Source organism: Manacus candei, unplaced genomic scaffold, assembly GCF_025592945.1.
Source record: "Manacus candei isolate 608988 ecotype Guabito, Panama unplaced genomic scaffold, ASM2559294v1 h1tg000005l, whole genome shotgun sequence".
Taxonomy (NCBI): domain Eukaryota; kingdom Metazoa; phylum Chordata; class Aves; order Passeriformes; family Pipridae; genus Manacus; species Manacus candei.
The window spans coordinates 16,254,945-16,282,723 of record NW_026138053.1 but is presented as its reverse complement, the minus strand read 5'-3'; the positions used below and the strand labels follow the sequence as shown (position 1 = coordinate 16,282,723).

Genomic DNA, 27,779 nt, shown 5'->3' with positions numbered 1-27,779 from the left:
ACCATTGGAAGGAACTGAGAGAAGCTGAATAAGAATACAGAGACTTCAAGAATACCATTTCTTAGTACAAGACAGTTTCACTAGGTGCTGTTGTCTATTTTTATAAAGAGAAAGCAGATGGTAAAATCCTGTTTGTTCTATACATTAACTGCGTGTAATAATACAATGAAATAGATATTGCAGGGTTTTAGCTCTCATGTCACTGTCCCCAGCTGGTAACTGATACATGGGCTGATGTGTTCCATCAGATTCCTGGGACTGCATTTGAACATGTAAAGGATCATGGCTGAAACTGTTGTTTGCCTTGGCACATTCACTGCTGTGAAGACACTTTGGGAAGTGAGAATACACAAGATAAATGAAGAATTACAGAAAGAAAAGGAACTCAGGCAGAGGTCTGCAGGAAGGTAAATTGTAGATCTTTAATTATGTGGAAAGTTAGACTATATGTTGCATTTCAGAAGACTGTAATTAATCTTTTCAAACTCATCCAGACTCTAATTCTTTAGTTGTTACTCCAGCAGAATTCCCAGTGGTTAGAATCTAGCAATATGGTCAGGTCAAACCAAGAATTGTGTCTATGATAAAAATATTAGTATATAGACCAAATCCGTTAAATTCAGATACTAAAATAACTGTGTGGATACTCTAACCTGTGGAAATTTGGTTTTTTCTCCATAGAGGCATTAATAGGGTCACTTAGTTTTCTGTCTGGACAGCAATTTAAATTTGAAGAAATTTAGCATTCTATTTTTAGACCTCTTCCTGATTTATCAGATGTGTCTAAAATGGAATGGCAAATCCAAAAGCTACTAATGGAAAATACAAGCAGAAAGAAAGAGAATTAGCCTAATTGTCATAGTTCTTGTTGAAGTCCTCTTTGGAAATCAAGCTAAAAGAATCTCTTGCTGATTGACCTTGTTTTGTTGAACTTACATTTGGTGTAATGGAAGGTTTTCCTTTTAGGAGACTGCCTCAAAATTAAGGCTTTGGAACTTAGTTCCACATGACTTTATATTCTGTTGCCCTGCTGCAACATGTTGAAAGTTAATTAAGTAATGTCCTCCTTCTGAATGTAAATTTGAAGAACTGTAAAATAGAATTCCTATATATAGAATTACCTCATTAATTACTAGATTAATTGTTTGTCTTCCCTCAATTTGATAGTATTTTTAGCATCCAGATATAATTAACATTGTTTGACATCCAAAAAGGCTACTGTGTCTTTTTTTCCAGAAAATAGATAGGATAGTAATTATTGTCTGTATTCACTGTTGCCCCACTGACAGATCTTTCCCTTGTAGGCTACTGCTTGTCTGGGAGGAAAGAGCTGCTTTGGCAAAGCTCAAAGAAAGAGTTATTAATGAAGGTGGAAGAGCAATTTTAAGGATAGAGGAAGAAGAATGGAAGGTAGTGTTGATAGGAATGCATGTTGAATGACTGATGCATTAGAAAACTACTATTTACAACTTTACACTTACACAGTTGTACTATTTTTGTTAAGTACTCACTGTGTGCTTTGCTAACAGTGAGTTGGGACATGTTGTTGTGAGTGTAAAAGCAAGCTGGTTTTTTTTAGTCATGAATATTAAGCATTACTCTTAGGCAAAAATATAGCCTAAAAGGCTTTTCTGCATCAGAAATTATTTACATTCCGAATTATGAGTTTCATGACATAAATCCTCATTTAACATTAACACACCAGAACTACTGAAATTATCAAGGTGAAAACTCTGTTGTTTAGGTGCATGACAATATTTCTTACCATTGTTTACTTTCTAAGAGCAGAAATAAGGCAGTAGGTTCCCAGAACACTATTATTGTGGTTTCTGATGCGTGGAGGTAAGCCACTAACAGCTTATAATGTCAGAGTGTAAGTTCACAGCCCTCTGAGCCACAGAGAGATGCAGATACCAGTTGCTATGAAGTGATGAGAATTAGGCCGTGTTGAAGCCAGCGGGAGAGCCAGACCCATAGGCAGGTGTTCCTTGTTTGGAACTCTTTGCATACATTGTAGTTTTTCTGTCCCCCAGCTCTTCTACTCTCAGCTGCTCACTGTTTTTCTTAAGAGACTATGAAACAGAATTTAAATCTCCCTTTATGTGCAGAAATCTATTTAGAGCAATTTCATCTTCAGTCATGTTGACTTTGTTGAAAAAAAAAAGAAAGAAACAAACAAACCAAAGCAAGTCTCAAACTTGTCAATCAATGACGGTAGTGCAGGTATGTAAATACTGGGAGCAAAAAGGGGGCAGGCTAAATCTGTGATCACAATGACAGCCCACAGTGGGTTCACTTTGGGATCATGGAATATCCTGAGTTGGAAGGGACCCACAAGGATCATAGATTCCAACTCCTGGCCCTGCACAGGACAGCCCAAGAATCCCACCATGTGTTGTCCAAACATCTCTTGAACTCTGTCAGGCTTGGTGCTGTGACCTGGAGAGCCTGTTCCAGTGCCCAGCCACTCTCTGAAGGAAGAACCTTTTCCTAACATATTGATATAAAACCTTATAAAATATAAACCTTTTCCTAATATATATGATATTGAAATAGTATCAGTTATGCTTGCTACTTTTAGCATGTTTTAGAAATCAATTACCAGGATTCATTTCGTAACCTACATGTTACAGTATAGCTTAAGAAGAACGAAAGTCTGTTAGTGTTCAAATAAAATTTCTACCTCAGCCTGTATTCTTCTTGTATACTAAGCTGAATTTCTTCTGGTTCATATTTTTTGTCTTAGACACTACCTTCGTGCTTATTGAAACTAGTCCATCTCCAGGAATGGCAGCTTCATAGAACTAGTCTGCAGAAAATTCCTCAATTTATTGGAAGATTTCAGAGTCTTGTTGTTCTGGATCTATCCCGGAACTCAATTGAAAGTGTACCTAAGGAAATTGGTGAGCTGTGCTTTCTTTTAAGCTGCTTTTCTAAGAAAATTGCACAAATGTGCCATTTTTGTGCCCTTTCCCTGTCTAAAAATCCTATTGGGTAGTTAGAAAACAGATGATTTAAATCTGACAGTGAGACAGAGATCTCCAAACCACAGATTGCCTACAAATTAAAAAATGACTGGATGGAAGACACATGTCTTTATGAAAGCTCCCCGTGGAAAAAAAAAGCCTGCAAGCACAGCAGGGACTAGACATCAGAATGCAGCTAGAAAAGTGATATTGAAAAACAGGCTTCATGTTCTGAGTCCACAGCATGAGCAGTCTATTCATAATTTTTCAGTTTTGGGGTTTTAGAATGCAGCTCTGTACTAAAGAGTCCTGAAGTCCTACTATTTGCATTTCAGTGATTTTTTTAAAATTTTTTATTTTAAATTTGTGAAAACACAGAGCATTTCTATAACAGTTAAAGGATAAGACAAAACAGGTAATATTGTACTTCAAATAGAATGAACATGAGCATTTCTCATGTCTCATTTGTGCTCTCTGCAGGCCAGCTGACCAGCCTCCAAGAGCTGCTTCTCAGTTACAATAGAATAAAGTCTGTTCCAAAGGAAATAAGTAACTGCATCAGTCTGGAAAGATTGGAACTGGCTGTCAACAGGAATATCTGTGATCTTCCTCCTCAGGTTTTGACACTCTTTTGTTTTGTTTAATGTATATTTTTTGAATTTATCCAAACCCAATTATCATTAAAGGATGCACTCCATGTTTTCAGATTTGCTGTGATACTCTGATTTCACAACTGATCCACAGAAACGCTGATGTGAACAGCCTTTTTTATGACTAGTCAAACTGAAGCCATGTGAGAAAAACCTACTTATACCTGAGTAGCTGAAGGAGCCAATCTTTATTTTGTCCAGATAAATGGCTTGGCAGTGCACACAGGGCAGTGATACACTTCACGTCAATTTGTCTAGGCTGAATGTCTTCACTGGTTTAGCCCATCTGATGCCTTAGCAGAGAGAAGTTCTCTTTTATGGTTGAGAGTAGAAATTCATGCCACATGCCAGGACACAACTGTAAGCATCTTGACCAGAACAACTAGCTCTCAAAAGGGTTTGTGTGATTTATACAACTGCCTATGCATGCAGTTGAACGATTGTTGTTCTCAAATATTGAAAACAATTATCAGGGAATAAAAACAACTGTTCACCTACTACTGAGCTTTAATTTGAACTGACCTACATGTGAGAGAGACCTGCATCTCTAACTATTAGTCTCTTAGACGGAGATGACAAGTATGCAACCATATATACTTTTTAAAATTTATTTAAAAACATAGTAGTGACAACAGTTGTCAGCAATCAGTGCCTTGCAAAATTGAGTGAATCCAGACCGTGATACCCAATATCAAATCTTCAAATGGAAATATACACTATTAACCAAAATCCAGGATTTACAAAATTTACATGGATACAGGTTACATGGTGTAATGTAGAGTGATGGCTTTTAAATTAACAGCTCATAGCAAATGCATAGTTCTGTCCTGTCGAGACTACAGTGATGTGAATGCTGTGAAGCTTTGGTTGTATGTACTTGAGTGGCATTCAATGTTTAGACAGTTGGATCAGATTTGCCATAAATTATCTTTGTATCACTTGAACATTGTAAAAGCACCTGAAGGCATGATTCACCAAAGGAGTTAGGTGCTGCAATACTGAATGATGCTATGTTGCATTTTTAGAATGTTAGTAGACTTCACAGCATGGAAGGTGTCAAGGTCCACTCTAAAATACAGTATGTGCAATTTGATGCATAAAAATCTAAATATTTGACTAATGAAAAATGTCATATTTCATGGAGTATGACATACTAAGGACAGTGCTGTCTTTAAAATTCTCTTTCTCCATGAGGCTTAGTGCATATATGCATTGTAGTCATGGCTTTCAGCCTCTCAGCACTTACGGCACTTGCTACCAGGTGAGGTAAAGTTCTTCTGCCTGACCAGTTTCAAACCTACCTACCTTCCAGGTGAGAACTGTAACTGTTAGACAATACCAGCTAATGTAACTCAGAAACCATTCCGTGTTAACTAGCTCCAAAATACGTTGTAATGTTTGTTAACATTTTTAGAGCACTGCTGTAATGCTGCAACAGCTACACAAACTTGCATTAAATCTCCACTTCTTTTCAGCTCAGTGATTTAAAGAAGCTTTCACACATAGATTTGTGCATGAATCAGTTTACTACCATCCCTTCAGCTCTCCTCAACATGCCACATCTAGAATGGTTAGATATGGGGGGAAATAAACTCCAGGAGCTTCCTGATGCAATTGACAGGTAAATAAAACTCAAAGCTCATCTTAGTCTCAATTCCATTGCACTGAAATTCTAATTATTAAATGCTACTTCAAAAGATAATTTTTATGTTAACTTCACAGCAAATTTAAGATTTTGTCAGCCCTAAAGTGATGGTTTGGGTGAGCTGGAATAATCCATTCAATTAACAATATAAGGTTAAATATTTATTGCCAATGACATTTTCAAACAGAGACTAGGTGATTATCTTGGATAGAGAGTTTCCTTAGAGACTTGTTGCATTCTTCAGCCTTTATGTGGCTGAAGAATTATTTATTTTATCGTAATTATTGATAAGATTAATTTTCTATATCTTGATTGAGTGCACAAATACCTGTTTTTCAGAATGGAAAATCTCCACACTTTATGGCTCCAAAGGAATGAGATAAACTCTTTGCCAGAAACCATTTGTAATATGAAAAATCTTAGTACTCTTGTTCTTAGCAACAACAAGCTTAAGGATATTCCAGCTTGTATGAAGGATATGACAAATCTGAGGTAAGAAAAAGCAACAGAAATATAAATAGAAATACTAGAAGATAAGTTTTAAAGCCTTCTTTGAGTTGTATATCATAGAATGATACTAAGGAAGAGGAAAAGAAAAGGCATGATCCCAGTTGTACAGATGGACACAATACCATATAAATCAGCATAATTGCACAGATTCACAACAGTTGAGGATCTGGTCAAGCAACCTTTGTGTAGTGAAACTCACTTAAAGAAGTGAATGATGATAGTTACAGTCCCAAATGAAAAAGCAGGGTATAATACATTTTCTCATTTCCAAAATGTCCTCATGCCCCCCCATAACTGGCCTTTTATATCACTCTCTAAAGCCAAAAGCCTGCAGAAAAATATGTGACAGGTATAAAAATGGCAAAAAGTAGAACTTTGCCACTGAGAAATCAAACATTCAGAATTAAACAAAAATGATTAGGTATGAGGACATGGACAAAAGGATATGAAAAATAAAAAATAATGGAAATTCTTAATTGAGTATGCAATACTACTTTGTATACCATGACAGAAACTTTCCTGTTGTTTGCATTTTCATTTGGATTCCTGGATGCTGGCCATTTTAGAGAAAGAATGCTAGTCCATATAAATCATGTCTAACCCAGTAAGACAATTACTGTTTCCAGCTGTTTTGGAAGCACCTCTTAAACCAAATATATGCAAGCATAGGTGCAGGGATGGACCAAGGACAAAGAGAGACAGGACTGGCTACTGCCCTGCAAAGCTGGGAGGAGGCATTTGCACTGTTGTTCTCATCACTCCTGTTTGTGGAAGCTCAATGCTCCTGACTATGGAGTGAAAACCTGAACACAAAGTGACAAGGACTGCAATGTTTTTTCCCACCACAATCAGCTAGTGTTATTATAAAAAGTCTTCTTAGTTTACTTAATACTATTGATAGAGGGGTGAGTTTAGTATAATAAAAGCCTTATTTAATTTTGCTCAAAATAGTGATTGACAAATCTTAATTCAGTTTCAAAAGAATTGTTTTCTCTGGACAAAACTTATTGCAAGCATAACCTTTTTTGGTGAATTATCAGATTTGTCAACTTCAGAGACAACCCACTGGAGCTAGAGGTAACCCTCCCTCCGTGTGAGGATACAGAGGAGGAGGAGCAGCAGGAAATGTTCGGCATTGACTTCATGCACATGTATATCCAGGAGTCCCTCAAGAAAACAGGTATGACTTTTTATTAATTCTGATCTCTCTGGAATACAGTGAGAAAGGGAAGAACAAACTGGATAAATAAAATCTAGGATACATATACAAATGAAACATGAATAGTCTTCTTAATAAATGAATAACATTTTCCAAAAAATCTGTAAAACAATTTTTACTGAGGGCAGGGGGTGCTTTTATCAGGAGTTGGCACAGCAGGTCTTCACACAAACAGCACATATTCTGGTAGGAACATAGGAATAAAAGTGCCTGAGTTACCTAGAGCTGGGATAAGTAGAAGCTGTCTTTTGTATTTGTAATTTAATCAGTTTACATAGTTTGGGTCTTACAGCACCATTTATCTCATGAAGTTCAACTTTTCCTATTTCTGGATGTTGTCCAGATGGTACTACCAAAGAAGGAATAAGGGAGAGATGCTTATGTTCCCAACATACATCTTCTAGCAATGAAGTATCAACACCTGATAAACAGATGTTTCTCACAACTTACTTTCCCTGACATGAAGTCAGTCACCTAAACAAAACAGCCCCACAGTTTATTCTCATTTCTAAAACACTATGACAAAAATTTGCTGTTTGTAGCCTCAAAGGTAACAGTTTAAATGTTGCAGTAAGAAGCCAAACTAAACACTTCTGAACAGATGTGCAGGTGGCAGCTGTTTCTTGCAGAGAGCACTGCATTGCAGATATAAATGTTCTCTCTGATCTTCATTCTGTGTTTTGTGAAGGCTTAAAAAATGAATGAAATGCTCTTGATTTAGAACACTAGGCCAGCTTTTTTCTTATCAATATTTCATGAATGAATAATCAAATTAGCAAAAATACAGTTATCAAGAATACAGTTTACAAGTTAGTTTTCTTCCTTGATAGATTCCCCTGGCACCATAGGCTGATGAAAGAACCTTGGCCTACTTAAATAATTTAAGAGGAAATACAAAGCTATCCTGAACTTCAAAGTGAAAATAAAGTATGTTATTTCCTCTCTTATTTTCACTTGTTGTCTTTCAGGAAATCTGGAAAGTTGTACTTCTGATCCTCCTCCGATCATAAATCCTAATGAATAAAGAATGTAACTGAGAATGGAAGACAATACCAAGTATACTTCTTCCCAGCAAAGAGGCCTACAACAGGTGTCAAATCTTCTTAGGGATTTTATTTTTCCACTGATGAGAACTGGTTTGCATATGTGTAATTCCCAGTGACACTGGGAAATATAAGACCTTTTCCTGGGTACAGGAAAGACTAAAACATTTTTTTTTTTGGTAAACACTGAATTAGCTTTTTAAAAAAATCCAGATAAGTTTTTTAGGTTTTTTTTTTCCCTAACAATTCCAAATTATCTCCTGTCATGTAGTTGGCTCTGTTATCAAAAATGGACTTGGGACAGCTGTCAACAGGACATTCTCCAAGGATACAGCAGACTCTGTGTAATACTGTAGTGCAGCCTTGTATCCTTGTTGTTGTAAATATTCAATCCGTCCGTGATCAATCAGCCGTTTACAGAGGCAACCTATCTCCTTTCGTTCTTCAACAGTAAGTATCCTAGTGAATAAAAGGGAGGAAAAGAATGAACATCTGTCAGAGGAATAGTTTGGTTAGTTAACATTAGTAGTTAAGCTTAGAGAAACTACTGAAATCACTGTAAGTTTATTTCAGTCAGGCAACTGTGACTGTTGGTATATTTTGAAATGTACATCCATAAAACCTGTATTTTTAAAGTAAAGTATTTCTGTAAGTTCAGTAATAAGTTTATTTCTGCAAAATGAGTTCTTTTGAGAACCCAAAACAATTTAGTGTGCCACTATACATAATTTTGCTTTTCTGCTGGAGTCCATTTGCTAGGAAAAAAATCACATACCCTTGCCATGTATCAGAACCACTCTCTGCCGTGCTGAATGTTTGCTCATGTTCTTCTGTGTCATTAGTTTGGTCTTCACTTTCTTCACTTGTAGAGGCTTTGCTTGTGGTTTCTCGCATGCCACAAGTGGCCCAACTACTCATTCTCTGGAAATAATGGAATTCTACTGCTCCCAGTCCAACTGATTTAAAGAACTCTCTGCCTACATAATGTGTCCAGTCACACTTGTGATGGCAACACAGAGCAATGACAATTCCAGCTACAGGCTTATGGTCTTCTGTGTTGCTGCCATTACCAGCAGCAGTGTCAGGAGCCACCTCTGTCGTAGCAGTCCTACAGCGTTTTGCCGCAGGCTCTTCATTTTCTCCACCACAGCAAGTTGAGTAACTTTCAACCAAGCATCTCAGAGCCAGATCTGGGAATGAACAGATACACCACCAAAAAAATATCCATAAACACCATGCCATTATTTATACAGGCTCTATCATGATTGGGAATGTACTTTCTATGAAGAAAAATAAAATCATACATCACAAACTAAGCCAAAACACAATTTTAATGATAAAAAAATGACAAGCATGCTTTGAAAACATGAAAACCCTAAATGCTAAATTAATATTATGAGACCTCCAGAGCTCTTCAGGGCTTATCCTCTGGAATATTTGTTCTACGGAAGTGAATTTGAAACACTTGGGTAATAAATTGGCATATTGTAGGAGAATCTCCTCCCTGTAAAACATGCAACTATTTGCTCCAGAAATTTGATATCTACAACACAATCTATTTAACATGCACATGTACTTCTTAAATGCTTAACTGTATCATCTTTGTCACAATGCCTAGAAAGGTGTCATGTTTGAGATATCTTTAAGTAGTAAGCATATGATGTTAGAAAAATATTAGTTTAAAATTATCAGGACAGAAACACATTCTTATTTGTTTGCTTGGGATACATATTCAAACAGCCAACACAAATTTAAAAGAAAAATATTTCAAAGAGGCAACTGTGCTAAAAAAAGTACTTTCACCAGATTACAAGTGACCCATGCCACCACACAGCATTCTTTGTTCTAATCTATAGAGCCCAAGAAAGGCTTTACTTCTGCCTAAACTATCCTTGCACCTATTATCCTTTTACTATTCCACTGGAGTCAATAGGTAATTAGAATATAACTGCTATATTCACCAACAAAGGGTTAGAGGGCAAGAAGAGCTTAAAAGGATAGTCTGGAAGATCAGTCCATTCAGAGTGTAAGATTTAGTATCCTAACTTTCTGCAGTTCACACATCTATAATTCATACCTGTTGCAGCACCACACAAATGCTTCCCAATTCCTACCACTGGTAGTTTCTTCTTCTCCAAAATAGGTACCTTACCTGGAGAGGGAAAAAACCAAACAACCAACAAACCCCTCATGCAATCCACAATAACCCTAGCACCTATATATTATTATAGTTGGGGCAACATTTTTTCTGAATAAAATAATTTCTGCACACTTAGAAATAAATGTTTATCACTACTAAAACTACAGTGGTTTGGTCAAAGGAAAGTTTCTTTTACTAAAACAAATTAAAAGAATAGGATGCTGTGGCTGGGAAGCACATTTAACCATTTCAGCCTTTCTATACTGCCTAGGAAAGGTAAATATGACATTAATGCATCTCCTTATGAGAAGTGTTCTCACAAATTCTATAGCATTGATGGTGCATACTTGTACCTAAACCAAATAATGCAAAGATGTTTAAGCCTGCAAGTTCTAAAAAAACCTTCAAAATCCACTTGTTTTGGTATTTCTCACCTGTAATGATGTCCTGCAAGTGTATAGAGTAGAAAACTTTAAATGTCCATTTAAAATGTGTGTATATATACACATGCCTGTGTGTATGTATATATGTGTATACACATAGCATTAACATATCCAAGCAACCACTGAGAATAATCTTCAAAACCAAGACCATTTAAGCATTCTACATACAAACTGACTTGAACCCCAGTATTCAAAATTTAAGAATAAGCCTCTATTTCAGAGTGACACAAGCCAAGAAGGAACTTACTTAAACATAAGTGCTGAATATCAACTTGAAGCCTCTCAAATATAGAATCTCTTCTTTTATGTTTTCCATCCACCTGTTTAAACAGAACAAGATTATTAAGTAGGGCTGGCCACTAATAATTATAATATTGCTCTGGGTATTAATGCCAGACCTTTTTCCTGTCAAGTCAACATCTGTGAATTTCCAACATTAAACACGAGGATTTTTTTTCTAATAAGTTTGCTATTGGCGAAGTACAGAATGTAGAACTTTTGAAATTTAAATTTATTGAAGTTAAAAATCTAATACTAACAGCTTCAATGGCAAGAGTTTAAAAATCACACACTGCTAATGTGACAATCCTCTTACCTTGAATCTTGTGGTCGCTCTTTCCACAAGCAAAAACTGCACATTTTCAACATTCTGTAAAGCAACATCAACCCAATGAGACAGCTTTCCTCGCCCAGCTCCAAACTCAACAAAACATCTTCCTGGACCAAGTAAATGCAATCTTTCCATGTTACCTAAAATAGAAGCCTACAAACATCAAAAGATTATTTGTGAACCAAGCAAATATATACACAGTGTATTGTGATGCCTTATAGAAAAATGATTACATCACCAAACTGCAGATGACTCTTTCAAGCCTCCCCCTCAGTGAGGGATTAAGGAAAAGATGTTGTTTGTACAGAGGGATTATACATTCTGACTAGTCAGCAGTACCCTGCCCTTCTTCCCCTGCTCACAGAACTCCACTCAGAACTCTGTGGAATGGATACTGGGGTTCAGGTACACATTATAATATTCTTCTCGCTGATCTTCAAAGTAGCCATCCAAAATATGGGTACTGTACTGCATTTTCTGTAAAGCATCAGTGCCTGCAGAGCTCTCTCTCTCCTGCAGTTATGTGTTTTGTAATACACAGGAAAGGAAAGTAGAGCACAGGAAACACACATTTCTCACTGTTAAATTTTTCTTCCCAAACCTTTCCATTTTACTACACTATACAATCTATCTCCCTTAAAATTTCTGCTGTTTAATACACATTAAAAAGGCAGAAGGTTAATTCAGGCTCTCCAATTCTTTTTGTGCATCTCTTACACAACCAGGAGACCCAGGACCAGCTCTTACAGCAAAAGTAAAAGACTCCTTCTTAACAAATATTTTACTTTTTGTAGTTCAGTTTTATTACGAGTTAATAAAAAATATGAATATTTAAGTAATAATTCAGAACACCACACAATTTAAATTTTATTTCAGTAAATAAGCTTCTGTTATTCACACTTAAGAAAGCAGCCATTCACGGGCTGTATATATGCTCTTATTTGAAGAGCACAAAGTTGTAAAGCATATCAGATTTCCTCTATAGGAAGCTACTAGCATTATACACACAGAGTTGCTCAAATTTACAGCAGCACAATTGCACTCCAAACCCATCTATAGCTATTAGTAAATCAGTGACCACACCTGTTGTTTCAAGTGTTTGAAAGCAGATTCCCCATTCTTTGGGTCATTTAAGGCTTCTTGTAAAGCCTGGTGGGACAGTATTTCTTCCTTAAGATGAAGTTCCAGGCCTGCACGGAAATGCAAAACTTTTAGGCATCGCTTTCCAGTTTCCAAGAGTTTCTGGTTTGTAACACATGTTACAATAGTGACATGAGCTCGATCTGTAGCACTAGCAAACAGTCTGTTAGGAACATAAATCTCTCATCATATGTTTATAATTGTTATCTGTAGTAATATTTGAGTGGGAAACAAAAACTGAAGGGAACAAAGGATAGGTGTTTTATCATTCTCTCAGTCTAGTTTATTTTTCATAGTAACATTTAGCTGTTGGAGTCTATCTGATAATTACTTCATATGTGTTTAATACCACGTCGCATATTTTTACAGATATCTAACAATGGAAATAACAATGAAAAACTTAATAAATTCAATTTAAAACATTATATCTAGTATTAAGTAAGCTCACCATTACTTGCTTTTTTCAACTTGACAATTAAGTTCTGCAGCTCTTCACTGGATAGAGAAGATAAAGTGACCTTTTTAAGGAAAAAAAAAAGCCACCTATAAATATAAGACCTTTTAAGTTTTCTAGTGCTTTATACTCATATGATAAATTGCAACATGTTATGTAAGGACTGAACTTAAAAACAAATAATTATACTCACTTGCTTTTCTGGTATTTCTGCCACATCTTTTAAACCTGCATTAATATCTTGAACAAAGTAGACCTTTAAAAAATCAAAGAAAAATCTGATTCTGTTAATTACCAGGAAGCAAATTACTACATTCTTCAGCATTTTTATCATAAGATATGTAGCAATAGGTATCCACAGCACAATAAGATTTTCCACGTAATTTCTCTTCCTATAGCCCAATCCTGAATCCCTGGCACAAATGAGTGTTCTGACACGTTTTTACAAGATTGAACATGTTCACAAGATTTAAGCAGCAGTGCTTACTGGACTGATTGCAGAGACCATTTGTTATTGTTTCTCAGGTAACAGTGACAGTGCAATACTAATAAGGCAGAAAGGCAATAAAGAAGCCATCTTTTCTGGGAACAGCTTTTAAACACATATTCTGTTCCTTCCCTCAGCACTGCTGCAAGTGTCTGCCCAGCTTTCCGTGACTCACTGCTGGCCTGCAGGAACCAGGAGTTGGCTGAAAGTACCTAGAGCCTCCCTGCTAGTTCTGCTTTCCGAGGACAACCTCTCACCCAGCCTCCAAAATGAATGGCATTGCAAGAGGCTGTTCTCAGGGTACATTTTTGAGAAAAATTAATTCAGCTTTTGGGTTTTTTTTGTAACTAAGAGAACTGAAAAGTTGTACCAAATTACAGTGTGAAGGGACACAGAACAGGAGGAGACTGGAACATGAATTCCATTTCAGGAAGTACTTCTTCAGCTTCCATGCTGTCCTTACTGTAGTGCTTGCTAGAAGTGCTGTCAGCTGTTGTCAGCACAACAAATTCTCTACAGAGATGTAATGTTTAAGGTCTTAAATCTGAAAGGAAGTGCTGATTTTATGCTGCACTTACGGGCTTTGGCTTCTCTCTTGAATTACATTTTTTTAAATGCTTTTGTAGTTGGTCTTCATATACAGTGCTAAAATCAAAATGGAAAGAAAAGTAAGTAATAGCATTTGTCATGTGAACTCTGACAAAGAATAGGGAAAGCATTTACATATACTCACTGTTTTGGATCAAGAGGGCAGGGAATTCTTTTTCTGTCATTTTGTTCCTAGTTAGAAAAGTTTTAGACAACAGTTCAGCATGCATTCAGTGTCCTGTTTCATAAAAGCTGTTTAGGGGCATCGGTTTCATAAAACATCTATTCAGAGGTAGGTGGGTTAACCAGAATGGAGAAACTGAGAGAAGAATTTAATACTTAACTGGATCCTAAAATAATAAACCTATAATACAACAGCAGCGTTACTGCTGGGCTGCCCGAGTGCCTCGGCACACGAGGGCTCGGAGGGAGGCACAGGCGCTGCCAATCTCCCGGTGCTGACGGACCAGGGCCCCGCGGTACCGCCGGGGCTGCCCAAGCCCTCCCGCCCTCCCGGCCGGAGAAGGGGCCCTGCACCTCCTCCTGCCCGTGCTCTCCGCAGAAGCGCCTCCCCGGCGCCGGGACCATCCTGCAGAAGCGCCCTTTCCTCTCCACGAAGTGTCCACACCGCCCCGGCTGCGGCCCCGCCGCCGCCATCGCCGCTCCCGGCGGCCCCTGCGCCTCCATGTTGCGACCCCGCCCCGCGGGCGCCCAGCGCAAGATGGCGGCGGAGCGGATCTTCGACCGGGTCGTGCCCGTGCGGCTGCAGGGCCGCGGCTGTGAGGAGCGGTGAGCCGGAGCGGCAGCCGGAGCGGCAGCCGGAGCGGCAGCCGGGCTGGCGGGCGGGCTAGGCGTCCGCACCGGCTGCGCGGGAGCTGCACTGCGTTCTTTAGAGGGGCTGCGAGCGACAGGCGCTTTCCTCCTCCCCGCTGGCCCCGTGCTCTGAGCGCCGCACGCAGGAGCGCTCCCCGGTCTCTGCGCTTTGGGACTGCCGTGGGCACCCTCCGGGGCACAGGGGAGGGGCCGGGTGTACCGAGGCCGGGGACAGCCGGCGGGGCCGAGCGGGTGCTGTGGGTGCCTCGCCAAGGGAGCGGGGCCGGCGGGGCTCCGGCAGCGGAGCGACCGCGCGGAGGCTCCGCAGAAGGGCAGGGACGGCCCGGGGCCGGGGCGGCTGCCGGGCCCCGCGCTGTGTTTGGCCTCTCCCGGGCCCCGCGCAGGGTTCGTTTGGTCTCTGCCGCGGTGAATGTTTGGCGTTTCCCGGGCCGCGGGCGGTCCCGCCTCTCCCCGCTCCTCCCGCCGGAGCGCGGCCTCCCTTGGACGCGGCCCCTCGGCACCGCCCCGCGGCCCAGGAGAGCGGGGCAGAGCCCGCGCCTCCCCCAGACCCTGCGTTTGAGCCCCCTGGGCGAGGGAGCGCATGGCCGGGTGTCTGGGGCAGCCCAGACGTTCATGACGTGACCGTCTGCTCAAAATACAGTGAATACAGCGCTGTAGGTCCTGTCTGGATTAGACAGTGTGTGCCTAGCTTGCCTCTGTAAGAAGGCATGTGTTGTAACGCAAGTAACTTCTTACTCGACAAGAAGTAAATGAAGACAAGGTAGCACTGTATGATTGTCAGAAGCTTCAGCAATCGTTAATGAATTCCAACAGGCTTTTCCAAAGGTTATGATTTCTGGACAAAGTTTCCAAACTTCTACATTGCTATTTAAAGTTTGTTGGGTAACAAGCAAGCAGCAAAAAAACCAGCAGTGACTGAGGAGCTGCAATGATAACTGAAACTGTTACATCTTAGTAGTAGTCATCAGTGGCAACTTTCTTAATGTTTCTGCTGAAATTTTTGTTTTTTAAATGTCATTGATTCCTGTAATGCAGCTGTGAACGTGTTGTTTTGAGAATGTTTTCTTGATTTGTTATTTTTTTGTATTCAGGAGATTAAATGTTCGAGTGAATATTGAGCTGCTGGCAGTTTCTAATCCTGTTCATAAAAAGGTTGGTAGATGAGTCATATCTGTGTCATTCATTAGATATTACGTGAATTCCATTTTATAAAAGGATAAATAGGCAAAGGAAATAGGATTTTAGCATTTGTCATTTGACCTTATTTTATTTTTTGTATAATTTATTGAGTAATTTAGTTGGTTTGAGATGATGTGGTTGTTTTTTTTTCCTCCTAGCCTTTTTAGCCCTCTCTTTTAGTTCGGTTGTACATGGGTCTTAGTAAACCTGTATGTTAAAAGTGTTTGGAGACCCTCAGGGGAACATGGGTTAGAGCTTCAGAACAGTACCTGACACTAAAGGTACTTAGTCTAAGGTGCTAAATTGGCAGTAAAAAAAATAACTCCTCTTCTATCTTAAGGAAAGTAGCAATGAGATTACAACATCTGCAGTATATGTCTAAATTGTCACTTAAACTGTATGTGCACTCAGCTTGATGTTAAGATTGATCATGAGTTAGTTATAGTGTTATTGAGTAAAGATTTGTTTGTAAAGGAATACAGCATTTTTTGGAAAGATTCTCCTGATGGTGGCAGTGATAACAGTAATTCTTCACAGTGCGAAGAAGCAGTTCATGGAACTGTGTTCCATGCTGCAGGCTGTGTCAGGAGGAGCCTGGAAGTGCAGTTGGGTACATCAGTGAGCAGTCAGTCTGAAAAGACAAATACTTCATCAGCTAATGGGACATCAGACTAAGCAGGTGCTTTTATCCCACACATCAGTCTGCCCCATGTGCTCAGGGTGGTGTTAGTGTCAGTGTAAACTGTCTGCATGCGTCAATCCCTGAGTTTGTGCATCTCCAGCTGAGAGTTTTGTTGGTGTTACTGGCACCTGAATTACTGAAATGTGTTTCAGTTCTGTATCTGTACCTGTGCTGTGGTCGCACTTCAGTTACATTGGAAGAGCTGTCAGGTTTCTACTTTTTTACCTCTGCTAGGGAATATTATATTATTCACCCAGGTGTGATCCTTGTTATAGGGAACAGGTGCCTGGGCCGGATGTACCAGGTGTTTTGCATAACCCCTTCCTTGTAGTGCAAGACTTAGTGCTTTCAGAGAAGGCAGTTTTTCTAAAATACTCTGTAGTCCTCCAGCGAACAAATGAGCGTCCCTTTAAAGGCTAAGCAGCATAGTGCTGCAGTTTTCCTTATGAGCTTACTGGACTTCAGCTGTATCCATTCTATATTCGCTTCACACTCCAGCATATAAACTCTTCAGACAGTGGTTTCTTAAACTTTTAGGAGCAGTATGCTCTGAAAAATTTCCAGTTATGGGAGTGATGTGTTTGTAATCTGTTACGGTGGACTGCGAATGATACACTTTATTTCATGATGGGGAAAAATATAGCAAATAGGTTTCTTTCTGGAAAAGGATGAATACACATGGAATTTTGAAACCTTTGCTGCTCAAAGTTGAAGGTTTTTACTTGGTTTATTTTTGTGAAAAAGAGTTTTCCTTGTTTTCCCACTGTAATATTTGAAGTTGTGTTTAATGTTTTACACATTCTGAATTAGTTGCCACAATTCTATTGTATTTTTGGTTAAACATTTAATACTGTTTAAAACATTTAATACTGTTTGCAATATTGGTATAAAATTTTTAAACACTCCTGGGTGGTTAATAGTATTTTAAATCATATTTAAATGTCCATCTTTTCAGGACTTAGCCGTTCGATTGACTGATGACACTGATCCTTTTTTCCTTTATAACCTTGTCATATCTGAGGAAGATTTTCAAAGGTAAGTGAAATTATAATGTTTTCTCTGCGAAATGTTTCTAAATGGCAAAAAAGAATGAGGGAATATTTTTAGCTTGGAATGGTCTGTGTTAGAATTTAGGTTTTTACATTTCTCCCTTGTGAAGTTTGGTCAGTATTTTGGCAGCATTGCTCTTTTCGAGCAGTTGGTGAAACTGCCAAGTGCAGGAGAGTGGCTCAGGGTTATACAGGTGGATGTGGGATCCTGATGTAAAGTTCCCTGCGTAGATGCAGTGCCACAGTTCATATTGCTTGATTGCATCTTGTGTTTATAACTACTTTTTTTGACTACTTCAGGAAATAAGTCTGCATGGACATAGATTCACAGACCTTGCATACCAGTTGTACTGTCAGGTCTCATTTAGTTGCTCAGAATTTGATCATTGATCGTCAAATTTGGGCATCAAGCATGAAAATTTCAGTTTTCTGCTTTCTTTGGATTTGTTTGTGTGGTTTTGTTTTTGTTTTGGGGTTTTTTTTGGTTGCTTGGTTGATTTTTTTTGTTTGTTTGTTTTGTTTTTTTGGGGAGGGAGTGTTTTGGTGTGTGTTTTTAAAAAGAGAGGTGTGGTCAGTGTGCAGACCAAAAAGCAAAAGTAAAATAGTGTTTGCAAAGCAGAAGTGCAGAAGTGTTTTGTTATACGGAGGTACAGCTTCATGCGTTTGGTGATGGAGGTTTCTGTCTCAGACTTTACTGTGTCTGTGGTGAAGGGGAGCAGTCAAATAGACAAGTAGCAGATAGTCTTGGTGATGGGGGAGTCTCCCCTCACTGTCCTTTGCCTCTTGCACGTGCCCTGTCCAACAGCCTCTGTGCTGTGAGGAAGATGCCTGCTTAAAGGAGCACATTTTGTTGTGCTACAATAACTTCTGTGAAAAAACAGTGCGGCCCATTTGCAAGAACTCTTGAAATCAAAAATATCCTCCTGGGATTATTATCCACAATGTGGTTACATTTCTTATGTTTGAAAACAACATGCTAGTAAACTTTAATGACATGATCGGAATTTGTTCTTTCTACTAGTGTGAACAAAACATTTTATAGGAAATAAATTTCACTTCTATATATTGTTAATATTTTTTTTCCTAATCTCTTTGTATAGTTTGAAATCCCAACAAGGTCTCTTGGTAGACTTCTCTGCTTTCCCACAAAAATTTATAGATCTGCTTCAGCAATGCATTCAGGAACAGAACAAAGACACCCCAAGGTAGGTTATGAGCGTGTGCCATGTTACTCTGTATGTACGTGTTGAGTTCTTATAATACTTGTCAGTCCCTCAGACAGAGAAGAATCAGTAGAACAAGGATAATTTAACGTGCCCCTGACACGCCCAAATTTGAGTCAGTGGCTGTAACAGACAAAACCCAACTCTCAGGAGGACTGAGCAGTGGAATTGGTGTCTAGTAACAGTCTCTGCATCTGAGTTGAAGCTGGCAAGCTTCACAAGCTGGCAGATGGGCAAGAATGCAGCACTGTTGTTTTGGGGTTTGTTCTGTTTCAGTTTTTTATCTTTCAATAATTTAATGCTAGAGAGCTGATCTGAAATCGGTGGAGTGAGGTGTAAATCATCCTGTTTCACAGCAGAAGGCAAGGTTATAAGGCATTCTGACAAGGATTTATTTTCCTTCCTTTCAGTATTCAGGTATTAAAATGTGAGGGGGGAGACCTGAGATGTAGTCTTCCTTTTAGTGGCCTTTTGATGTGTTATTTCTATTTGTGTGGGTAGTGTGGAAAGCCCTATACTCAGCTCCACTCCAAGTACTCAGGCTATTTCCTGAGCATGTCTTGTGGGCTGTGGATTTTACTAGTTTGTAGGATACCTAAAAGTTAGGGGTCTGTTTTCCTCTTGAATTTGGTTACAAAGGCCCTACTTGGTTTTGCACTACCAAGTCCAAGATGAGCTGCTGAAAATTTTACAGATAAACAAACTGGTTAGTTTTGTACATTCCTTATTATAGGGTGCAAGCATTTTAGTTGATTTTTTTTTTTAATATTAACTGTGACATAGGGATTGAATTGTATAGTTCTTTCTCAAACAAAAACTGGACAACCTTTTAATGTACATAAACAATTACATTTTATTTGGAAATAGCTTGTAGGATCTAAAGGTAGTTTCAGAAAAAGATGTGCTTAACATTTGATTATTTTGTTTTTTCCCTAGGTTTTTGCTGCAATTAGTTTCTTCAGCACCTGCTCTAGATCACACAGCTGTCTCTTTAAATGTAGTGGAGACCAACCCTTTTAAACATCTTACCCATCTTTCCCTAAAATTCCTACCAGGAACTGATGCAGAAATAAAGAAATTTTTAGCCAACTGTTTGAAATGCCTTAAGGTAAAATGAAGGTTTGTCATAACTGCAACTAGGCCTTGATGCTGTGTGTACTTAAGCATTTTTTTTCAGTCTGAATGCTTCAGAAGTATGTACCACATTGGTTTATTTTTCCTTTTAGCCCATATGTGTCATTGCATGCAGCCACTTGGGTGCATGTTATGAAACCTAAACTGTTACTGTCACTCTGGCAAGGAAAATATGACCTGTGTATTCAGCCAAGCCTTGTCACTTGCACTGAAAGTGAGGTATTTTCCACCCGCAGTGCATGTGCTGTGCAGCTGTTGGATGCCTCTGGATGCCTCAGTGTCTCCTGTGGCACAGCCTGTGGTGATGGACAGAGCAGCTGCAGGAGTAACTTACTGTAACCTCGTGCTCTTGGCTCTGCAGTTGGGTGTAGGAAAGCTCTCCATGTAATTGTGAGGCTTATGGACTGCAAGGGGCTAGTAGCTATAAATAGCAAATTAAAATTGGAATGTTGATGCAGTTAGTGGTGTGCTAGGTTTGATTTCAGGAGAAATTAAAGGTCTCACAGTTTGGCTGTTGTCTGTTCCAGTTTCACAGCCTGGGATTTGTATTTCTCCTACCGTGCTGTCATGTTTGTAGCCACCTGATAAGCCATTTTCATAACATACATTTAAAGTATTTCAGTTGATTTCTTGTTCACGTCACACCTTTGTAAACAAGTCTTCATGATAAGATACTATTATAAAAGTTTGGTAAGAATTTAATTCAGGATTTTTACATTGTGGGCTAATGCCATTCTTTTAAATTTATTAATTATATCTTATTCCATATGACATTTAATAAGGGGATTTTTTTTCACAAATACAGTGGGTATACGGTTTCTTAGGCAACCAGTGCTGATTAAATGGAAGCTAAATACTGTTTGTATTCTGGGAGCTGAGGATTTGATGTGATGTCAATTTGTACATAGGAGGACAAATTGATGTTGGAAGAAAAGCTTAGAAGAACTGAAGAGGATCTTACCAGGCAACTGAGCTACACTCAACAGGTAATGTCAAATTTTAGCTTTTGTAGGTTGCACTTTTTTGATCTGTGGAAAATGTATGTTTTTGTAGGCTGGGTGATTAACCACTACCTAGCCAAGATAATTGACTTGGGAGTGAGTGAAAAGAAGAAAACAGTCTACTGTAGCTTTTCTAAAGAATGACTAAAGCCTGCAACTGAAGGATTAAATTTAGTTCTTGCAGTACTAAATCAGAGTTTTACTTTATTTTGTACAGAGGTCTGTGTATACACACAGAAATTTAATACTAAATACGTGGTAGTCTGAAGATAAATTATAAATGTACTTTACATAATCAATGAATGGTTGGAAATCCTTTTATTTGGAAAAATTGTGAAACCATGGTAAAAAAAATGGAAGTCGTGGACTTCAAGTTACTTGACTCCTTTTTGCTTTTTGTAGTCAGCACAGTAATCACTTCACCTTTGGGTTACAAGAGGATGATTTGGGTCAGGTTCTACAATTAGCAAGGTGACTTTTTTGACTGTCATGAAACAACAATTCCATTAAAACTCTTATTATGGAGCTTTTTTGGAGAGGAATATTTGTTTACAATTTCAGTTTGAGTTACTGCAATGTGTTTGCTGAATTGAAATGCAGAATTACAGATCAAAAAGAGGAAAAGCTGCTGCTGAAGACTTTTTTTTTCTCCCTACTAGAGTGGTCTGTGTTACAAGGGTAGGGAACATCAGCAGGCTGGTTTTTCACTCTGAAGTAGTGGTTGGAAGAAAATACAATTGGAAATTAAATTACTTTATTCACAGTGTCAAAGGTGCTCTTCAGCTTCTCAGTGCCTTACTTTTCCTAGTTACAGAACACACAAATATTTTGGTATCTGATGCTGAAATTTAGACTTTTCTTAATAATTCCTTTTAGTAAGTAACAGTAAAGAATCATTCAGTATTGACTGAAGTGCTAAAATTTTTAAAAGTCTGTACACTTTGTCAAACTTAAACAGAGCTTGTCAGAGAAGAGCCGAGAACTAGACAAACTGAAAAATGAATGGACATCATACACTACAGCTCTAACCAACAAACACTCACAGGAGCTGACAAATGAAAAGGAAAGAGCTCTTCAGGTATGATGGTGGAAAAGAATTAACAATATTTTTACACGTGAATAGTCAGAATCATTGAATAACTGCTTAATTTCTTTGCTTCCCACAGGCACAAACTCAATACCAACAACAACATGAACAACAGAAAAAGGAATTGGAAACTTTGCATCAGAAAAGTATTCAGCAGTTGCAGAACAGACTCTCAGAACTCGAGGTCATCAATAAAGACCTAACAGAGAGAAGATACAAAGGAGACTCTACAGTCAGAGAACTGAAAGCAAAACTTTCAGGAATAGAAGATGTAAGGCTTCTTAATTTCTAAAACCAAACTTACTGGTGTCAGAGCATTAACACTGCCTGCCTGGGCATGTAATAGAAGATACAGCATATTGAGTTTGTTCATCTCCTCTTCATTCCGTATTATGCTTATTATTTAGATATATCTGTTTAAATTGCTATTAATTTAAAATACTAATAATTACTATTAAGGTTTTTCTAAAGAATAACATTAAATTCCTTCCCAACATTCTAGGAGTGTCAGAGAGCAAAGCAGGAGGTGCTGTCACTGCGTCGGGAGAACACGACTCTGGATGCTGAATGCCATGAAAAAGAGAAACTCATTAATCAGCTGCAGACACGGGTGGCTGTTCTGGAACAGGAGATCAAAGACAAGGATCAGCTGGTTACTAGAACAAAAGAAGTATTAGATGCAACACAAGAGCAAAAGGTTCTTCAAACTTCAGAATAATTTTCTGTAAACTCTCTAGAACCTTCTTAATTGTGGCTTCCATAGGGTAGCAACTGACTGTTTTTTTGAATACAGCAAGTCAGCTTTTAGATGTAGTTAAGGTTCTAAATTATGGCATCAAAAGTATACTGGATTCAGTTTTAATATTGTGGTACTGGAGTACAGTTAGTGGTATTTTTTGTAAGAAAAAAAGAATTGAGATCCTGTGAAATTTGACTGAAAAGCAGGGACTGGTTTCTTGTAAGGATAGCTCTCAGTTATAGAGGTTCTACTTGAAATCATAAGTGATGTCTATCACAGTGTTATTATATTTTGTAATATTTTTTTAAGGTGATACTGGAAGAGAGTACAGAGGAAAAACAGAGGCATATTGAAAAACTAGAGACAACAATTAAGTCGCTGTCAGCTGAACTCCTTAAGGTTTGTTCAACCATGACAGTTCCTTGTGAAACATCTTCCTTATTTTTAGGTGTTTATTTTGATAATGTCTTGGGGTTTTTTTAATAGGCTAATGAAATTATCAAGAAGTTACAAGGAGATTTGAAAACTCTGATGAGTAAATTAAAATTGAAAAACACAGTAACAATTCAACAGGAAAAACTATTGGGAGAAAAAGAAGAGAGACTTCAAAAAGAGCAGAGGGAATTGCAGGAGATGGGACAATCTCTTCGAGCGAAGGAGCAGGAGGTATTGTGATAAATTAACAAATCCTATTGTATGTACTGTGTTGGTTTCTGTGTGTTTTAATTTATGTAAGGTCTTAAATCTTTCTGTGGAATAGAATATACTTATATGTAAACAACTATGTTGATTTCCATATGTGTAATATACTTAAATGTGTAATCAACTTTCAGTTTTTTTAATGTTAAACTGATTTGTAAGATCCATTCATATGGAAGAAAACTAAATTGTATTAAGAATACAAAGCAATATAATGGATAAATCAACATCCTTAAAAGACACATTCATGTAGGGTTGGTGAAGGAAGCAAGAACAGGAACAGAGTGAACCTTTTCCTTCCATTACGTGTGTTCCCCTGTTTAGAGTCTTTGCATTATTTAATAATAGAAAAATAAAGGTCAGAAAGGATTCTGGCTGTAATCTTGCTGAAACCTTGGCTAAAAGTAGTAGGGAGGGGCTTACTTTAAAAGAATTGCCATATTGCTTTTGTAAAAAACTGAGTTCAAACTTCTTTTAGAACAACTTCATAGATGCTTATTTTTGTTGTTGTTTGTAGTTAGTAGTAGCTCCTGATGGTGTTATAATTATTATGGGACTATTACAGGTTTGCAAGCTACAAGAACAACTAGAAAGTACAATGCAAAAACTAGAAGAAAGTAAGCAGCTACTGAAAACCAATGAAAATGGTAGGTTTATACAGTTTCATTTCTCCTGTAAAAATGACTGAAATGCTACTGAAAATTAATGGAAGCAGCTATATTGGGGTTTTTGTGAAGAGCTGCAGTTGCTGTCACGTTTGGAAAACAACTTCTGGCTGTTGTGGGTGTGTAGAGAAGGCTTCCCTTGGAGCTGGTGCTTGGGGCTGTGGGGTGCAGTGCTCAGGCTTGGAGGGGTAGAGGAAACTTCAACAAATGGGCTTTTCATGGCTCTGGGACTCCTAGTGATGCCTCAGCTTAAGGAGGAAAAATAGCCCATCGAGCTGCCACTTTTTTTGAGGAAGGGCTACTTGCCATTTCAAACAGCTTGTAAGAGGTAGGAAATGAATTAGAGCTTTTTTTCCTCCTGCAGTGATCAGCTGGCTGAACAGACAGCTCAGTGAAGTTCAGATGGCGAAGAGGCTGGACACTTCTGCCAGCACACACGGCGGTGGTAGGGCTGCCTGTTCACCTCATGGCATGGTAAGACAGAGCTATAAATAACAGGGTTGGGATGTGGTCATTACTTCTGAAATGTGTGGCCTTAAAAGAGTTTAAAAAAAAAAGTGCTTTCATCATCTTTGGGCCTTAAAGTTTTGGGTGGGTATGGTTTGTGGTTTTGTTTTTTTTTTTTTTTTTTTTTTTTTTTAACAACATAATATCCTGTTGGGTGCTACTTGATGTCTTGGGCCTCATAGGTGAGATTTTTCTAAGCTCATACATAAAATACACAAGCCAATGCAGAATTGGCTTGGAAAAGATGAAGTGCAAGGTGAAGGGGAAAAAAGAGGCATTTTTATGTTGTGAGGTTAGATTACTAATTATCTTTGTATAGATTGAAAAACAAGTGTACTGTTTGAATACTTTTACTAGTGATACTTAAAAACAAGAAAATAAGGGGTAAGAAACATTACCTGCAGTCATTGTTAAATACCACAACTTAGTGGTTCTTCCTCTGTGTTGTGACAGCAGAGATCTGTACCTAGTAATTGATGAGCTGCTTGTTCAGTAATGGAAGGGCACGTTCACACAGAGAGGTCTCTTGATTTATAGCTGGGTACACCCAACACAATCAGTTATGGGCTGTGTAGTTTTTTTACTGGCTAAGAGTGCTCAACTCATCTTTTTAAAGTTGCAAGTTTTGCTTAAGCATGTGAATCTTGGAGAAGTGATGTTTTCTTCCCATCAGGAAGACTCACAAGTGTTGGCTTTGTAATTGTGGTGGTTGGTTAATTTTGGAATTTTGAATCTCTATAAACAATTACTTTAAGGATTGTGTTTCTCCTTTATGAATGTATTCTATTTGTCTTACAGCCTGACAGACCATCCTTTCCCAGCTCAGCAATCAGTCATCCCATTTCTCCTCTGTATGCCTTCCAGAACTTCCTGGACCCAACACACAGCAAAAACACCAGTTCACCATGTCCAGTACCAAAGGCAGGCACTTTGACTTTTTTGTGTGATAAGAATGTGACAGCATAAAGTACCAAAGCATAATGTTGTGACTGTTTCTCCAAATACATGAAGTATTTGCTGTATATACTCTCAAGCTCCTTGTCTTGGGCATTATCACCCATGGCTAATGCTTGTCCTTAGGGTGCTTATTCTCCCAGGCTGTGCTGCACGGCAGTGCTGTGTGAGGTGTAGGATCACTAATCCCTGGACAGTTTGCTCTCTGAATGCACTCACTGGTGGGGGCTGTCAGATCTGGAGAGGAGCTCTTTAACCTGCAGCTCTCTTGGTCTCTGCAGGTTCAGTTTAACACACAGCTTTCTAAATTGAATCGATGTTCAGATGCTCAGACACTGAATGCAACCAGTCATCCAGCAAATAAGGAGAAGTAAGTGTCATCTACTGCATTTTTAGTATTTTTTATTATTATCTTTATATTTATTATATAAACAATAATATTATTGTTTATATATTTGTTTATATATATATATTGTTATATATATTTATTATGTATGAATGTAGCTATATGAAATATATAGTTTTTATTACTATAATATATATTATATATGTAATATATATAGGCTGTTCTTAACCTACTCAGCAATAGTTTAAATGGTAAATAAAGTTGTTAGAAACACAGTAGTTTCACTTTAAGTGTTTGAGTCTGTAGCCACACTTGTTGTAATGCACTGATAGCAAACTGCATTTGCTTTAAATTTTAATTAGCCTTTTTATTTCTAGTGGTGATCATTTGGGGCTGGAATCCAAGTATCTCAAGAGAAAAGATGACAGCATTCCATTACGAGGGCTTAGTCAGAACACGCTTAACTCGGGTATGTATGAAATAGTAGAACAAGACCTTATTTGAAATGTACTTGAGGGGCAGTGACAGACGTGGTTCTATGAAGTGTTTGTGCTGTTCCACAGAGTACCTGAGACCATACCTGCCAGCCAAAGCCCAGCCGTTGCCCAAAGCTGCAGGAACACCGGCCTCGGCTTATTTTCCTGGATAACAGACAGGGTTCTGACAATGAGAGTCATCTCTTAACCATTTGGGGGAAGTTTTGAATGTCCTGTAATAGTGTGTTAGTAGAGTATTGCTGTGAACTGACATAATTTTATAAGACAGTTTTCTTTGAGAAAGGTGTCTTGACTGACTGGGGTGATGTTTCAGGGTATGTGAGCCTGAGAAGATAAAGCTTTAAGCAGCCTTAGTGGGACCAACACTGACAGTAAGTTAGTGGGGCTGTGCAGAATTTTCTCTTAGTATATTGTTGACCCTGTAATGGTCCTAAAACCCCACCAAAGTGCTCTTTTTTATAACAGGTGAAATGTTCATTCCCTGAGTGAGAACATATATCTGTGAGTTTCTATTTTTTGACTCCTTTCAGAGAAAGGATGAGGCAAATGGAAAGCACTGGAGAACAGGGCTGTGCTGCCAGTTTTAGTAATGGCCAAGCTCATAACTTAGTACAAGTGCCTCACTAATCCTCCCTTACATTTTAGTCTTAAACACTTGCTTAACTTTTGAACCAGCTTATTTGAATTGCATACAAATCTAATATTAAAGATGCTAAATTATTTTACTGATGGTATAAAATTAAACTTAAAATGTCTCACTCTTGGTTCCCCAACTTTTTAGTTAATCTCTCAGAATTACATTCCCCAGACCACTGTGCATAAAACATTATAAAGTGAAGTATCTGAATAGGTAACTATTGACAAGTATCACAACATCTAAAAGATACTTTATTTTTACAAATCGTACTTTACAGCTGTGAGACTATACAGGAATTTAAGATACTCTAAGTCTATTCAGCTTGCTCTGCTGTCTGGGTTCAAATGCCTGAATCATGTAACAACCCCTTTTGTGCCATCTTTTATTTGGTGTCCCCCTACAGAACCAGTAGGCATGTCGTCCTAACAGGCACAGTACACTTAAAATGATTATTTCCATACTTCTGTTACAGATATTCCATACTTTTTATCTTAGTTGTTAAAGTGCAGCCTGAGGATTGTACATTTAAGTAGTTTGTTTTGCTGTGTGAAATGTGTACATTTGTTTATAAATCAGCACCACGTTAATGTATATTCACTAGTTTTGTCATGTGTAAGTTTCAATGGAAATATTAAATGTTTTTTATCAAAA

At 38.3% G+C, this 27,779-nt stretch overlaps 3 protein-coding genes across 6 annotated transcripts in view; 2 read left to right on the top strand and 1 right to left on the bottom strand.

Moving 5' to 3' along the window:
- Positions 1–8,288, top strand: part of LRRC39 (leucine rich repeat containing 39) — a 12,374-nt gene extending 4,086 nt beyond the window's left edge. Inside the window, exons 2-9 of one of the 2 annotated variants that reach the window (XM_051803712.1) lie at positions 184–407; positions 1,305–1,410; positions 2,747–2,903; positions 3,447–3,583; positions 5,092–5,237; positions 5,601–5,753; positions 6,812–6,951; positions 7,959–8,288. In XM_051803712.1, the coding sequence (XP_051659672.1) occupies positions 283–407; positions 1,305–1,410; positions 2,747–2,903; positions 3,447–3,583; positions 5,092–5,237; positions 5,601–5,753; positions 6,812–6,951; positions 7,959–8,014 (1,020 nt within the window). In that variant the 5' untranslated portion in view covers positions 184–282 and the 3' untranslated portion in view covers positions 8,015–8,288. The remainder of the gene's footprint in view (positions 1–183; positions 408–1,304; positions 1,411–2,746; positions 2,904–3,446; positions 3,584–5,091; positions 5,238–5,600; positions 5,754–6,811; positions 6,952–7,958) is intronic. The other variant, XM_051803702.1, reaches the window with a different exon arrangement.
- Positions 8,091–14,582, bottom strand: TRMT13 (tRNA methyltransferase 13 homolog). Of its 2 annotated transcripts, none has more exons than XM_051803577.1 (11): positions 14,433–14,582; positions 14,041–14,087; positions 13,886–13,952; positions 13,014–13,076; positions 12,815–12,884; positions 12,310–12,416; positions 11,212–11,379; positions 10,864–10,936; positions 10,111–10,185; positions 8,809–9,223; positions 8,091–8,492 (listed from the first exon to the last, which is right to left on the bottom strand). In XM_051803577.1, exons 1-11 carry the CDS (start codon positions 14,580–14,582, stop codon positions 8,297–8,299), a joined length of 1,431 nt encoding a protein of 476 aa, XP_051659537.1. In that variant the 3' UTR covers positions 8,091–8,296. The 2 variants fall into 2 exon arrangements, with proteins under 2 accessions (XP_051659537.1, XP_051659548.1); XM_051803588.1 differs by having other exon boundaries at positions 8,091–8,525; positions 8,854–9,223.
- On the top strand, positions 14,531–27,779 carry SASS6 (SAS-6 centriolar assembly protein). 2 transcript variants are annotated; one of them, XM_051803398.1, is made up of 17 exons: positions 14,531–14,684; positions 15,821–15,881; positions 17,546–17,625; positions 18,740–18,844; positions 19,799–19,970; positions 20,905–20,982; positions 21,956–22,075; positions 22,164–22,355; positions 22,587–22,781; positions 23,133–23,222; positions 23,310–23,489; positions 24,088–24,169; positions 24,552–24,661; positions 25,493–25,615; positions 25,930–26,018; positions 26,372–26,463; positions 26,558–27,779. In XM_051803398.1, exons 1-17 carry the CDS (start codon positions 14,581–14,583, stop codon positions 26,641–26,643), a joined length of 1,959 nt encoding a protein of 652 aa, XP_051659358.1. In that variant the 5' UTR covers positions 14,531–14,580; the 3' UTR covers positions 26,644–27,779. The 2 variants fall into 2 exon arrangements, with proteins under 2 accessions (XP_051659358.1, XP_051659366.1); XM_051803406.1 differs by lacking the exon at positions 14,531–14,684 and adding an exon at positions 15,464–15,489.

Excerpts from the sequence above, each read along its gene's own strand:
- SASS6 (XM_051803398.1), top strand. The coding sequence starts at position 14,581 with ATGTTGCGACCCCGCCCCGCGGGCGCCCAGCGCAAGATGGCGGCGGAG. Across the intron at positions 17,626-18,739 it reads TCTGAGGAAGATTTTCAAAG|TTTGAAATCCCAACAAGGTC; the intron begins GTAAGTGAAATT and ends CTCTTTGTATAG. Across the intron at positions 26,019-26,371 it reads CATCCAGCAAATAAGGAGAA|TGGTGATCATTTGGGGCTGG; the intron begins GTAAGTGTCATC and ends TTTTATTTCTAG.
- TRMT13 (XM_051803577.1), bottom strand. The coding sequence starts at position 14,582 with ATGGAGGCGCAGGGGCCGCCGGGAGCGGCGATGGCGGCGGCGGGGCCG. Across the intron at positions 11,380-12,309 it reads TCAAACACTTGAAACAACAG|GCTTCTATTTTAGGTAACAT; the intron begins GTGTGGTCACTG and ends TGATGTTTGTAG. Across the intron at positions 10,186-10,863 it reads TATTCAGCACTTATGTTTAA|GTAAGGTACCTATTTTGGAG; the intron begins GTAAGTTCCTTC and ends TTCCCTCTCCAG.